The 15,896-nt window shown below is 42.4% G+C and overlaps 1 protein-coding gene across 5 annotated transcripts in view; it reads right to left on the bottom strand.

Annotated features, from left to right (window-relative positions):
- Positions 1-7,010: 7,010 nt before the first annotated feature.
- The window catches only part of Tenm3 (teneurin transmembrane protein 3), a 2,471,519-nt gene continuing 2,462,633 nt past the window's right edge, over positions 7,011-15,896 (bottom strand). For all 5 annotated transcript variants that reach the window (XM_048791931.1, XM_048791932.1, XM_048791930.1 and 2 more), the window contains 3 exons: positions 13,162-14,773; positions 10,023-10,153; positions 7,011-7,964 (listed from right to left, as the gene is read on the bottom strand). In XM_048791931.1, the coding sequence (XP_048647888.1) occupies positions 7,209-7,964; positions 10,023-10,153; positions 13,162-14,773 (2,499 nt within the window). In that variant the 3' untranslated portion in view covers positions 7,011-7,208. The remainder of the gene's footprint in view (positions 7,965-10,022; positions 10,154-13,161; positions 14,774-15,896) is intronic.

The following is a 15,896-nucleotide window of genomic DNA, read 5'->3' on the forward strand; positions in this document are numbered from 1 at the left end:
TGAGGAGGCCGAGGGAGTGGTGGGGAATCAGGAGGGAGTTCACTTTTCCAACTGTCACTCTAGCACTTTCCGTGGGAGCCTAGCTCCCTTGGAAATAAAAATGCCACTCTGAATTTAAATGATCTGTCCTCCTGGGAAATTCTTCCCAGCCGACAGGACTGTTAACATGGAAAGTAAAAGGGAAACAATGTGGTAGTTCAGAAATCACTGTTTTTGGGGGTCTGCAAAACTCAGATAGCCCGCAGACAAGTCCTGGGAGGAAGGGCCTTATTTTGATCTGCCAAGCGAGAGGAACATTGCTTGACAAAGTTTCTGCTTGACATGAAGAGAAATCTTTCGGGAGCGATGTTTGCAAAGACCAGGCCTCAGTGAGGTGGTGCATGAAGCAGAAGTAATCGCTTTATGTGTGAAACTCCGTGAGTGAGCAAAGACGGGAAAACAGAGGAGCCTTCCAATGGGCCTAACCGCGGAGCAGAGGGGTGGAGGCCGGAGGAGGGGCTGGTTTCTTTTGGTTTCTGGGCCAGGCCCGGCCGGTCTGGTACCCAGGACTTTCCTCACCACAGGCACGCATCACTAGGGGGCGCTGGAGCCCTGCCTGAAAGAGCCTTGGCCAAGGCCATAACCTGAAGCCAGGTCCCTGGATCAGCCCCAGGCCCAGCCTCCCTGCTCAGCCTCCTGCCCATCGTGCCATCATATGTTGGGAACGGCCTTTCATTCTTTTGCAGAAGCCAGAATCCCCAGGAACTGAAGGGAGGAGGCCAGAAGGAATGGAGGGCGGGTTTTATGGAAAGATGTTCTCTCCGCCGGGACTGCCTCTCTCTGTTAAGCCAACTGGGACCATTGTTCCCTCCTGTGTCCTCCATGTGGCTTTTCTGTGCTCTGCAGTGCCACTTGTCAGTGCTTGAGACTGAAGTATAACCCCCAGAGCTGATCTTGGAAATAATGTCAGAGCTGTAGTGAGGAGATTTAAAAAATCTGCTTGTTTTTAACCTTTTGTTAGGAAGTTGGAGATGAAGGGCGCTTGTCCCTATGATATGCCGAGTAACTAAAGTTTATCTTTTTTATTTTATTTTTATGCGGTGCTGAGGGTGGAACCCGGTGCCTCACATGTGGTAGGCAGGAGCTTTATCACTGAGCTACTATCCCAGCCCTAAAGCCCATCTTGCCTACCCAGGGAACATATGTTTCCCTCTGAGTCTTAGAAGGATAGGTGGTTGGACACAACCTGACCAATTCCAACCCCCATTGCTTCTACCAGGGTAGATGCAGAAAGAGAGGAGTCAGGGAGACAGAGAAGGGACATCATGGACATAGAGACAGAAGTCATCCTAGGGAGGAGTTTTGAAGACTATTCTCTGGAATAATTCGATTAGAATCTCCCTCCGTAGTATTCATATTGGAACAAGATTCGGGACACTGGGCAGTCTTCACTTTGTGGGTATGGATCACTGTGTGATAACTCAGGTGGAAGGGAGAATCAGTGTGCTTCCTCACAGACTTCCCGGAGCTGTTCCATTTCTGACCTTTCAGTCATGTCAAAGAGCTTGTCATTTTAACTCCTTGGGCATTCATGCTCCCCTCACATTGATAAAGTTAACTTGTGAAATTTTTAAAGAATTCCTTTGCACCCAGTGGACGACTTGTAAATCCTGTCAGTTCTATGCAGTGAGTTATGTCGTATAGAAATAGCCATTGTGGATGGAATTCAGGAAATCTCTGCACACATGTAAAAGAATGTGATTTCCCTTCCTAATGCAAGCTGAATGCCTATGGCTAGGGCCTGCTAAAGCCCAGCTCACAATTCACCCTATAAGCAGGAAGACTATAACCAAGCCAGTCTCTTGCCCTAGAAGTCACAATTTATGCCTCTAATTTTAATTTTCCACAGCTTAGATCCCAGAAGGATTTATTAAATTTGCTTTGTGGAACCCATTAACTCTAAACTGAATAATGATGTTACTCTAGGCTTAGAATCAGTTTATAGTAAATTCTCTATACACAGGGCTCTAGGAATCCTATATTCCTCCATGACAGAATTTTAAGTCAGTTCATAAATGAAAAGGTTTACTCAATTTACCTAAAAGTTATTAGTAATTAACTGACATCAAGAGACCATTGCTTGCAGAGGTGGTGAATAGCAAATGAGAATGTTGGCAAGAGGGGATATTCATTATGTGGCTTAAATTAGAAGGTAGAAAATTCCAATGGCTTATCAGTACCTCTTTGGTACTCTGGCTTAATGTTGTAGATAAAATGGGTAATGGTGATCTATAAATAACTTCTGTTTTTTTTTTTTTTTGTGGGCTTGGTAGGATGGCCCAAGCCAAATAAATAGCATATGGAAAATCTAGGTAAATAGTTCGATGGTCTTTCTTTTAGAAATGGTGGTCGATCATTAACATTGCATGGTAGACTTGCTTCTCTACAATGAGGTGAGCTGAGGAGCTAGAAATATTGGCAGCAGGGAGGAGCTTAAAGCAAATGCCTTGTTTTTGGGTTGAGGGCATCTTTATACAATGAAACACACATCATGACTGTATGTTATAGCAGCCTTGGCAAGATCTAGTGTTCCATGCATAGAGAGGTGGTAAGCAATGTCTTCAGGACCTTTCTGGGTAGCATTGCCAGAAGACTACATGATGTAATAAAGAATACTAGCTGACACCAATCTCTGTTCACTTTGGCTTGAATCACTTCTGTGAACTTGGCTTCTAGCATATGATAGACTGTGGTGCTGGGCTCAGATCACTTCTCTGTAGGAAAGCGGGTTAGATTTGGGTTCTATGGAAGTGGTAAGTTATTGCTATGTTGCCCTTCTAGGATTCCCGGGCTGAACTTGCCCCACTCTACTGGAGATCAATGCCAGTCCATCTCACCTGAAGTGGGTGGTGGCAGTTCTTGCATCTGTCCTTGTCATGCTCTGTACTATAGCAAGCGAGCTGCCATGAGCACTACTCAGGTTGTTTTTTACCACAGACAGGACATAATGTGGATCAGGGCCAGCTTCCTCTTTGGGATTCTTCCATTCCAGAAGCACCCCAGACAGCTAATTTTGTTCTTCAAAAGGTGAAAGAAATAGTTGCATTTGGAAGTGGACCAGAACAAAGGGAGAAAGAAGAGACCGTGAGCTGGGAGTTCAGTGGGCATGGTTAGGGAATTCATCAAAGGCAGAATTCTCTCCTCATCTTTTCAAGTGCCCGAGAAGCCAGGAGCAGTGGTGCACATCTGTAGTCCCAGCTACTAGGGAGGCTGAGGTAGAAAGACTGCAAGTTCAAGGCCAGCCTGGGCAACTTAGTGAGAGTCTGTCTCAAAATCTTTAAAAAGGGCTGGGAGACATAGTCCAGTGGTAAAATGCTTGCCTAGCATGCATGAGTCCCTGGGTTCAATCCCTAACACAGAATGAAGCAAAACCAAACAAAAAAGTACTTGAGAACCGGTCTTGATTTGAGATGCTTCTATTCAGGTATTGTACTTATGGTCAGGTCAGGTAGTTAGACTCTTGTGCAACTATGAAGTGATGTATGAATGTAAAGAAACAAATGCAAATTTCATAGGATGTGGTTGCAGCCTGTCTCCTACCCAGACATGTATTTACTAAGACATGTTTCACCTACACTATTTTTTTTGTTTGTTTTATGTTTTTGTTCAGACATTTTGTTCAGACATAAGGAAAGCAGTGTGGATAGCGACTAGTAATTTGCCTGTGTTTTTTCTAGATTCCCCATTTGAACCGGTTAAACTCTAATTTGAGCAGAAGAAACTAGACCAGTTTGCCAAGAGGAGTGACCTGATTCCCGTTGGATCCACATGTTATCAAGTTGAGGTTGTCACTACAAAGCAAGTGGGATGAAGTCTGCCTTTTCAGACTAAAATCAAAGCCCTGGCCTGCCAGCTGGAATTGCTGAACGAAGCATGCCCTAATCAGCCGGTCTGTATGTACATTTAGACAGCTCCAGGAGGCTGCAAGCCTATCAGGCCCAAACTGATTATTCTAATCAAGTGTTTTAATTAAGCACACTTATTGCCAGGATCACAGCAATGAGGCCTGCTTTCCAGTAGTAATGGGCGATCTTTTTTTTTTTTTTTTTTTTGATTCTTCTTTACAGTTAGAGTGTTTGGCTTTGTGGGGGTGTATTTGATGTTTTCTAAAGTAGGCCATGGGAGAGTCCTTCGTGCAGTATCTCCTGTGCAGGCATTCTGGTGAGCACACAAAAAATTAATAATAAAAGATATTACCAACTGGGTTGCTGATGAGTTGATACCCCAAGAACTGCATCTTTTTTTTTTTTTTTTTTTTGCCTACTCCATTGTAAAATACAAAAGCAATACTGGCTAGTCCAAGATTTGAAAAAATGTATAAACGCACACACATTGGGTTGGCTTTTATTGGAATGCCTAGATGCAATCTATAGTCATCAAGTTATGGAAAATTCAGGTCACATATAAAGTTAAGAAGGCAAATGAAAAGAACAATACAAATCAGACAAAATTTACATCTCAAAATATCATGAAAGCATTTTGACTGGCTTTGCCTAAAATACTTTGAATATCAATTTCTTTTTTTGTAAGCTAATTCTTTTCATTATACAGTCCCCCACCCCCCCAACTCTTAGAAAAAGATCTTTTGTTTACATATTCCCCAAGGTCACTATTTCTTGTAAAAGCATGTCCAGATCACAAGCCTTTTTAGAAAGAAATAGGCTCATTATACCTACTAACAAGACACTAATTGGGTTGATTTGACTTCATCTAAAAGAAGCACCAGGAGATTCTCCAAATGTGTCATTTATCGGTGCCAGTGTAAAGACCAGTCCATGTCAAGAAGAGGTTAAGACTAAGATTTCACTTCTGTCATGTGGTACAAACTTTTCATGGTCAATACATCAGAGACATTTCTGAGAATTTAGACTCAGAGCCTATTTCACCCAAAAGTACTTACAGCATGCTAAATACAGTCCTGCAGAAGTTCCATCAAACAGAACTGCAAATATCTAAGTTAACAGTTAAAAAATAAAAATGTAAAACAGAGCCATGTTTATGTGGTTTGAAATCTCATAAGTTTTCTAAATTTGGGCTTCATAATACTTGTCAAAGGATTTCCAGGATAAAAAATATTAATGCTAATCTGTGCTTTCATTCTAATAAAATATCAGCATTCATTAGAAGATTAATTACTTCGGTATGCTCTACCAAATACACAAAGACAGTAATAGCACTGATACTGTAAATTCAGTAGCTATTTCAAAACTTTCCCAGCCAATCTGTTTAATAAACACGCCTACTGTGCAATTTAGAGTATGTGATACATACAAAGCAGTTAGAAAATTATTTTCAATACACCACTTGAACCTTTATATTTACGACATGTTCACTTGCTATATTTTATCACCATTATACATAGAGGAAAACAGTGTGTACTATAGCTCAATGAACTGAGAAATATTTTCTAAAAATATTTTTGTGGCTGAATTTGGTGCTCACGAAAGAGATTTGTCAGAGCGGCTGGGCCCGCACAGAAGTGCAGACGGCGCTGTGCTGGCGCCCACACGCTCAATGTGCAGGGGGCACGGTTGTCAGTTCCCTTCCTGCTGGATCTGCCACCCGGCTTCCCCAAGACAGCAGAGGCTGCCATTCAAACCAGCCCTCAAGATGGTTGGGTCATGAGGGCTTATTGGACCTTCTGCATCCCTATTTTGGTCCCTCTTGCGACCAGAGGGTCCACGTCCAAGACCAGCAGAGTGACCCTGACCGGCTCCCTCTGGCTCGCTCACCGCTGTTGGGTGTCTGCGATCTTTCCTACTCCTTACTACAACAGGTTATGGTCACGACGACATCAGATCCTTTCCTCCCACAAACGTTTCCGGAACATCTGATGTGGTCTCTCTCCTCCATCATGAGATGGAGCATCCAGGGGCAGTACTCTGACAGTAAAAACCCTGTGGTTAATTATATCAACTCCCCATTGACTTTTAGGGCCACAGAGGGCCAGAGAACCCCTCCTACCCCGCCCAACCCCCCCACTTCTGTTACATTCCACCAGCCTTGGTTTTCTACTGTGCCTCTTAGTTGATAACGGCTGAGGTCACTGGCATGATGAAAAAGAGAAGGAAGAGAAAGGAGCAGTTCTCGGATGAGCCACCCACTTAGGATTGCACTGTCCTATCCATCTAGTGATAGAAAGTTGCACATTTTTTTTCCAACCTAATACAAAAATATTAACACTTCTGGACATTATAGGCATAAGTTGTTATATCTCTACAATATAATAATTTATACTGTACAGCTATAACAGATAATAAAAGGTGCAATCCTTTTTAAAAAAATCACACGGTTCACATGTTTTTATCATTTTATTTTTAAGTATAAACTTTTTAAACACTTTACATAAATTAACTCCTCTGAGACTAATATTTGATGTACAGTAAATTGTAATTCATATAAAAATCCATAAACAACTTGTCTCACATAATTTACAAAAAAATCAGGGTTTCCTTTGCTTATCAGTGACAAGGATTCTATTTGCCAGTTTTTTTTCCCCCAAGGCAAACCACGATAGCATTGTAAAATCCATTATTAAATCCCCGTTGGAGCAGAAGTCACTTGTGCCAATGTCCTTTTACAAAGCAGCACAGGGAAAGAAGTTGGGTTGTCTATAAACAGTAATTTTGCCCCACATTGTAAAATGAACAGAGATATATATCACATCCTATGCAGAGAGACTACTTCTTTGTAAGCAAAGGTCGACAATTCGGTAATATTTGGAAACACTGTACGCCTTTTTTTTTTTTCTTTTTTTTTTACATCTTACTTAAATACAGTGCCTCAAAGGAACACATGGCCCAGAGCAAAATGTTTAGGCCTTTTTTTTTTTTTTTCCTTTATGATTTTTTTCTTTTAATACTTTCAGTCCAACTGAGTGCAGCGATATGCATATGTAAACATATTCTTTAAAGCCGATCACCTTTAAGGTCATTCAGAAAAAGAGTCGTCTTTGTTTTTGTGTGTCTGTGTGTACATTTTTAATAGCAGTATCGTTCTCCTGGAAGGCTCTTCTGTGTTGGAGAGTCCAATTCGGATTGTGCTACAGAAAAATCTGAGCAAAGGGGTGTGGTCTAGGCTCAAGAGAAATGCAGCAAACCAGTTTGGTCGTCTTCGCGGAAGAGGGTGGCGCGGCCGTCCCTCCGCAGCAGCCGGGACGGCCCGGGGGGTTACCTCTTGCCGATCTCGCTTTGTCGGAGGAACTGGATGTTGTTGGCGCTGTCGGCCAGCTCGGGGTACTGCTCCACCGAGAGTACGTAGTACCCGTCGTAGCCCTGCACCTTGCCCGCGCTCAGCAGCTGCCGCTTCTCGCCCTCCGTCCAGAGGCGCGCGCCCTCCTCGCCGTCGCGCACGCGCTGCTGCTCGCGCGCCCAGGCCCGGGCGAGAGCGCGCTGACGCGCCTGCTCCAGGATGCGCGCCTTCTCCTCGTCCAGCGTCATGCCGTAGCGCACGTGCAGCGCCAGCGCCCCGAACTGCATCTCCACGTCGGCGAACCTGCGAGTCCTGCCGTTGACCACGGTCGTGGACTGCGACACGGTCACATTGATGCCGTTCTCCAGCGCCTTGCGGCCGCTTGTCAGCCGCAGCGTGCCTAGGTCGCTCTCGGGCGTGGTGGTCTTGATGAAGTAGTGCGTGTCCTTGCCCTCGATGGTGAAGTGCAGGTTCTCCAGGTAGAAGGCGTTGTTGAGGACCGCCGCCACCTTGATGCAGTCCTCGTTGGCGATGTTGAGCACGTTGGTCTGCACGCGGCCCTGGCTGACCGCCAGCATGACGCCCTTGCCAATCAGCGACTTGACCGTGGCGAACCACAGCCAGGATTGCTCGCTGCCGGCCTTGCGCCTGCTCACCTGCACCTCGGCCATCTTCCCCAGGGACAGGAAGGCCTTCGCTTGTCTCGCCACTTGCTGCTGGACTCCAAAAATAGGCTGAAAAACGAAACACAACAGGGGGACGGGTGAAAAATTGTGGCACCTGGTTGCAAGGGAGCCGCAAATCCTGGCCGCCTTCCCACTCTGGACCAAAAAACGAGAGGCCGTGGCTGGAGAGCACATAGGCATTTATTAAAACCTCATCTGGTTTTTTAAGAGATGAAAGGCTTACACAACCTGGGGGGAGGAATGCATTCAAGTGCCCCTCCTCTCAAGGTGATCCAAATGGCTTCTGAAATATTAAAAGAAGGAACTCCATCATGTATTACTGTAAGCTCTTTTAATTTCTAACCTGGGCAAAATATTCCTATCTTTAGCGTTTCCTTTATAATTCTTAGATGCTTCTTGGCATACTCACCCCATGTGGGGAACCCAGTTTATCAAGCCCTCCCACTGCAGCAGCTTTCTCCAAAGAGGCGAAAGAAAGTAGGAGCACAGAAAGATTCCAAAGGCTGGGGTGCCTTGGGGCAGATCACTAGGCCCCATTTCATATGCTTTGAAATACTTTTTCTCTGATTGAAGTCAACTCTGCCCCCTCTCCTGGTGAACCCAGTTCTGAGATGAAAATCTTCAGTGTAATTGCAGAACTGAAATGTAGCGGGATGAGTGGGCAGTGGGGCAGGTGGAGATGAGTATTACTTTAGGAAAACAGTTATTTTTCAGAGACTTAGGGACAGTGGATCATCATCATCGGCAAATGTTTCAAATTGGGGCATCTTAACCCAGCCATTTCTTACACTACCAGATGTTTGTCTGGACAGTGTTTCCCAAATGGAAACATCTGTTTCATTTGCAGCAGTCAAAGAAACATTTGTTTTCTGCACTTGGGCAGCCTCAGTATCTTTGCCTGATTCCCTAAGCTGTCCTTACTGCGCACCTCTCTTGACAGGGAACTTGAACCATATTAAAAGGCTGCTTAGGAGAAAAAGTTGGCAAGTCCATTTGTACAGTCAGAGTTAAGTGTTTTCAGACATGTTGGAATATCATACACAATTAGGATGTGCATGTTGAAATATATTAGGAAACGTCAGAATGCCTTCATGGGCCTTTATCAGTGTAGATACATTTGCAATTAGAAATGTTAACATGGCTCCCAGGACCTTGATGGGTTGTGCTTTTTAAATGTAAAGGTGACAGCTGGGAAAAAAGAAGCTTTCATGTTAAGTATGAAACATGTACCAGAATATAGATAAATTGGCAGTGTATATATATATACTGTGTGCGCGTGCGCCGTGATCATGATTGCCTTTTCTCTTTGTGTTCGTTGAAATTATAGGAGATTGCTGTGGGGATTAATCTTTCTAATAAACTCTGCACTCTCTTCTTATCACTAATGGGCAACCCAATTTCTTGATCTCTAATTATTCTTGTTCTAAGCTAGAAAGCCTGGCGTGTTGTTGTGCATTCCTTTCTGATCACTGAATGATGGGAATTTAAAGTGCCACTTTCTGACATGGCAGTGTTGACTTTGCAATTTTCCATCCTTTTCCTTGTGTTATTTCTCACAACAGTTGCAGGCCTCCTAATTTGTTATTTCCAGGAAAATTCCCCGAACACCTGGTTGTTGGTAGAGCCTTACTGAGGACATTTTATTTTTAGTTTTAATTTTTTTCTGCCATGAAACCCTGTGAATATTTTAAACAGGCTGAACTCTGTGGCATTGTTTGTGGGGTGCCAATTTGTAATATGCATCCCTTGCCCTCTTGTTTACTGTATCTTCACCTTCAGGTCCCAAGTGTCATAAATGTACTTTCATGGGGTTCTCTGTAGAAACCTAGCACTCACAATTGAGCTTCTGCCTTTTATTACCTTTTGATAATGTCTTTCTGTATTTTTATTAGCAACACTAAAAAGAGATTTAAGCCTTTTAACGGGCTCCTGGTTTGCTGAACAGAAATGCAGAGGAAATGTTGATTTTCCCTCCTTAAAAGGGTAAAAAGATGAAAAAGTGTCTTTGGTACAATTTTCACAAGGGTTAGTTTGATTAAATATGGGTAAATACGACACAAGCAGCCATTTGTCACCTTTTCATAGTTCTGCTTTTTGTTTTCTTACCGGCACATCATCCCACTGCTGACTCTTCACAAGTTCGTAAGAAGGTTCTGTTAAATCAAATTTGGGAACAGGGAATCCAGGAATAGCATTGTGCAGATGGAAGCCAAATGTCACCAGCCAGCTGTTAACATCTAGGGGAAGAATGTTCAAAATGAAAGGTGTTAGGGTTTATTTTGTACTTTCGTAAATTTAAATTCTTACCTTAAAAAGACTCTAATTTCACAAATAATCTGAAAACGAGCATGTGTCTGCCTTCCTCCTACCATTTCAAACCTACTCTCTATTTTTAGACTGGAAGACAATAACCTCAATAGCACACCTATGGCAAATGCTACAGAAAAGACAAATATTAGACACTCTCAGAGCGGATAAGCTGTCACAAGTGCGAAACTGCATCCTGTGCCAGTAATAATGATGAAAAGGGTAATAACAATGTGCAGCAGCATGAAAAAGAAGTCGTAGAAAACAAATGAAATCTGTTTTGTAGTTAGTAAAGGCTGTTCTTAAATAGAAGTTGTGTGTTATTAGCTTTCAAAAGCTAGCCCAAGGATATGCGGACTTCTACAACCCATTTTCTATTAATAAAAACCCTCAATTGAGAGTATTAAAATGAACACTTGATTCTTAATCAAAGATGAATGCTAAAAGCTGGTAACACTGGCCAAGGGCACAGAAGTTCTGATTACCATCAGTTATGACTTCAAAGGCTCGCTGTGCACAGGTGGAGACAAACTTTTTGGGGAGAGAACCTGGAAACCTTTAAAATGGTATTTTAAAATATTGCCATGTGACTCCAAAAGCCATTAAGCTCAGAATAAGGCTTTTATTCTATTCTGGAGGTTATAATGTTACAGAACTACTCAGCAGGCTTGCAGCTTTATGAGTACAGTTGGGTGTAGATTATTTTATATATTAAGCACATTGCTGGAAAATTTGAAATTGCATTTCACCTAATATATTTTATGCTGTTCCATCTCTCTTTTGATGTTTTTCAGAAAATGCTGCTATGGCATTCCCCGCAGTCTACGTTGCTAGGAGAGGATGAATTCAGGAGCTGTGGGCTTTCCAGCCTTTCAGGCAGCCCCTGTCAACACCCCTTAAATAACCAGTGGTAAACTGCTTGTCAGAATGATGGAGGGCCACTTGCTTCCTATTTCCTTCTCCAGGGCACAAACTCTCACCTCATCGCCAGGCAGGCAGATGCTTTGTCCATTTGCCTACAGAACCCATGGTATTCTCTCTTCTTTAAATAGGCTGGTGGTAGTGGTAGTAGGGAAGAAATAAATCCCCACATTGTTCACATAGGATGGAAAGTGGTACTTTTTTTTGTGGGAGTGTGTAAAAGATCACAGGGGAGTCTAACATTTTGGGGAAATTTTTTTTCTTCCAAATATTGGAGTCTTGAGGGCAAAGATTCTACTTTACACACTGTCTGCCTAAGAACAAATGGAAGGATCTTAAGGATTGAAAAGTACTGCCAAATAATGGGATTTGAATACACATATGTACTGAAACACCCTGGATGAGAATACCAGGAGGGGGTGGCTGAATTAGGTTGCTGAGAGAAGGGACTTCCAGCTGGTTCACATGGAAAAGAGATATGGAAAGCTTTAGGCAGTTTGGAAAAGTAAGAAGCAGATGCAAAATGAACAGGGGGCAGCATTTTGAGAGCTGTCCTGAACTGAGAGAACAGAAATCTCACTATGCCTCAGACACTGAGCTAGAAAAGAGGCAGCTTGGGGCATCCAACATAAGCCGAAACAAAACAGAAAACCCCTAAAACAAACAAAAAAAGAAAACAGGAAAGAAACTTCCTCCAGGAAACCTAGATGTGGCAGAAAGGTTAATTATGACAACATAACTGGAATCGAAAGCAGGAGGATTCAGAATTCTTGGAGTAAAGGATGAACGAAGGAGTCAGCTAGTGCTTGTACAGACCTGGTCTTTCCTATATTCTGGTTGTTCTTTGGTGGCAGAAGTGGGAATTGATGGTTTAACTCTTGCAACACTGAAAGAGTAACATGCACCAAAATTGGAAAGATCTTAAATCTATAGCCTGATAATTATCAGAGTGGTAGAATACTAGTGTGCCTTTTAGTAGTGTCATCAAGCAAGAATTGAATTAAATGATGATGAAGACAGCAGTGTGAGAAGACAGAAGCAAGAAGAGAAACAGAATCCACTGGCTAAGCAATGAGAGGAGAAACTGCTCCATTATTGTCATGACATGATGGCAATAAAGAGGGTGGGCAAAACCTCCCAGGGATGAGAGGGTGGGTCACACTGGGTTGTTTCCCATAATTATCTCTAGTAGAGTCTTAAATATGAATTAAAAACCCAATATTACACAGTTATAGGGCAATTACTGTGTAATGGAAAACTACTTATATTCTTATATTTTATCCTGTGGATAGGCATTATTGTTCCAACTTTATAGTTAAGACAACTGCTATAGTTTAGATGTTGAATGTTCCCCAATGTCCATGTATTAAAGAACTGTTCCACCAGGGTGGTGCTATTGCCAGGTGGTGGAACCTTTGAGATCTGGGGCCTTAGGTCATTGGGGGCATGCCTTTGAAGGGACCTGTGGGACCCAGGTCTCTACCTCTTCCCACTTTGCTTCCTGGCTGATGAGGTGAGTGGTTTTGTATTCCAGGTGCTCTTGCCATGACATGCTGCCTTGCCACAGGCCCAAAGCGACAGGATCAAATGAACATGGACTGGAAGCTCCAAAACTGTGAGCCAAAATCTTTCCTCTTAATAAGTGACCGCCTTAGATATTTTGTTGGAAAAATGAATAAAAGAGCAACTGAGATTCAAAAAATTACCTTGCTTATAAAGCCACACAATTTGTAGGAGAGCCGTTGAGATTGAAACCCTCATTTTGGAACTCTGAGTTTATCCTGTCTTTTGCTTCCCTGTGTCTCTTCCCCTCCATAAATAACTAGATTCCATGTCATTTCAAAACTTGTGTGCTTAAGCATTGGTAGGAAGAAACCGTGTTTCATTTTATCTTTGTAGTTTCTCTATGAATCCACAGAGACAAATACATTTAAAAGGCCAATTCCAGTTATTTTATTGTATTAATCCAGTGGTTACAAAACTTTAGCACTTTGAAAAGCAAATTAAAAAAGCTTACCGGTGATGTAGTCTTTTACATCATGGATTTTGCTTGCAGGGTTGTTATTCCTAAACATATACAGATTAAAAGGGGCTGGGTCCTTTCCAATTCTTTTCCAGATTTCTATGTCAGGTGTTGTCCATCGTCCTGCCAAAATGTCATAATCTCTTTCTCCAAAGTGGATTAATTTGGTGAGTGGGTCATACAGGCCACCATGAAATCCAATTACAAGTTGAAAGTCAATGTTGGAGTCAAAATAGATCTCACCATATGCGGTGTACTGAATCTGTTTTAGCATAAGCCCGTTGCTACTGAAAACTGCCAATGGTGTCCCTGTGTTATCTGATGCAATATAGAATTCATCTCCACTGCTGATTTCCATGGCAAAAAGATGTCCTTGGAGATCATAATAAAGGGAGGTAATTTCTGAACTCGAATGGTTGTAGACATGAGTAATCCTAGTGGGATAAGTCAGGTCAGCATAAAAAAACTGCAGGTGCTGTCCTAGACTGGTTTTGCTAGAAACACGCCTTCCCAGGCCATCATAACGATAGATCACTGTCCAGCCACTGCCTTTACTGTACACTCGAGTTAGGAGTCCCTTGGAGCTGTATTCAAAGATTTCTGTGCCTCTTTGACGCAGGAAACCATCTTCATCCAACCGATATTGAACGTCACCTAGTCGAGTGATTCTGTCTCGAAGGTCATAACGAAGAGGTGTCAAACGTGCACTGTTGCTTGGATTCAGTAAATGGAGGTTTCCATTCAGATCATAGTTGTAACGCCACATGATCTTTTCATTTAGGTAAACGGTTTGGAGCTGTCCATCAACGTCATATTCATAAGCATATTTGGTAGTGTTGGCAAAGGGCCCTATTTTAATCTCTCTCTTGGTTACCCGACCCATGTTATCATATTGAATTGTAATCCAGTACATGAGTGACCTGAATATCTCATACTGAATCTCCTTGATGCGGCCATGGGCATCAAAGTGCTTCGTATAAGTCATTACAGCTGTGGAAATGATCTGGTTAATATCATAATATATAACTCCAAATTTTCCGAACTGCTCAACTTTTCCAGAAATGTCATCAAACTGATAGAGATCAATGGGCAGTGGAGTTTCATTGATGACACCCTGCATGCTGGTCACTCGAAAGCTGTTGTCATAACTATAGTCAAATCTCGCATTTACCATCCCATCTTCACTAAAGCGGAAAATCTGTCTGTCAATCAGGGGGCCAATTTGCCTGTATCTAATGGTGCAAATAAAACCGTCACTCTGGAGGTTTACTGTTTTTAGGACTCCTGCTGTTTCATCATAGGTAAAACTAACTCTTGTGCTATCATATAAAATTTCTGAGAGCCTAGTTTGCCTTCTATACTTGAATAAGACCCTCCGACTTGTACCCAGGAAAGCCGTTTGCAGAAGCAGCCCTTCCTCGTTGTAGTCTGTGATGATGGAGGCATTGCTTTCTGGGGGGTTGTATATGTTGCGGTAGTAGCCAATGGACCGGATGGTCTGCATGGTATGGCGAGCCACACTGGGCATAGTGATGGCAGACAGACGGTCCCACATATCGTATTCGAAGATGTACTGCCGTTGGCTATGAAGCAGAAGAACCATGGACTGTAAAGAGAGCACACAGTGTTATCCAGTGTTTGCAAATGGGGGAAGTGGAAGCAGATTTAGTGACCACAAATACACAGAAACATTCCGCCTGAGAAAATGGTTTTCATTTTAATTGAGTTATCCTTGACCTTACATGTTGTTAACGATTCCCTGCCTAATTTGCTTGGATGCTTAATTGTGGGGGGTTCTGCAATTAGTGGCTCAAGATTCATAATGTGCTGCTTGTCATGATTGCACCATTCTTTTCCCAGGCATTCACAGCCAACCAGCAGATTGTCAATGGATTTGGAGAAGTCATAATACAGGCATGAACAAAGCTGCTTTAAAGACAATATTTCAAGGAGAAAATAGCATGGGGGAAAATGCAATCCTAACCATAATTAGCAATTATTTACTAGGATGGCTTTCCCCCTTGTTTGATTGAAGAGCCACTCAAATCATGTCCTAATTTCCAGTGTATCTGGGGGAGGAACAAAACATTCAAAATATTATACCTTGAAGAGGAGGCATAAAATTAGCCCAAAATGGATAACATGTACATAAAGCATCAATGTTGACAAACACTGTTAATCACATGATGAGTGAGAACTGTAAATATCCTCACTAGAGATATGGGTTTAGATATGGCAATTTATTTAGGAAATTATTACAATGTATCTGTATTGACACTAAAATCTACATTTTGATATTTCCTTTTTGTGGGTATCAAATCTGATTTGTACCCAAGTGCTATATAATAATGGTTTCTGGACTACATATACTTTGGTGCTGAATCATGAAGTGAATAACTATATGAATAAAAATAAATTTTTCAAGTAATTGCTGAAAGATGAATGGCATTCATTTATTTGGCCAACAGGAGAAAATGTCAGTCCTAAGGCTGGTTAACTGAAGCACAATCATAATATAGGGCTTGGGTGGTTCTTCCCTCTGGTAAAGTTTTCTAACCCCCATTAGACCCAATGGAATGATGGCAGGACAGGGAGGAGGGTTAGGCTCGGATGCTCCCTTGGACTTATTTCTTTGCTTCTGATATGGAAATGCACAATCCTTTGTCCAAGTCTCGTGTTTTATTTTCCACCATCTTCAAAAACAGTTTTCATGATATAGATGCCTGAAG

The sequence above is a fragment of the Marmota marmota genome, unplaced genomic scaffold (assembly GCF_001458135.2).
Source record: "Marmota marmota marmota unplaced genomic scaffold, marMar, whole genome shotgun sequence".
Classification (NCBI taxonomy): domain Eukaryota; kingdom Metazoa; phylum Chordata; class Mammalia; order Rodentia; family Sciuridae; genus Marmota; species Marmota marmota.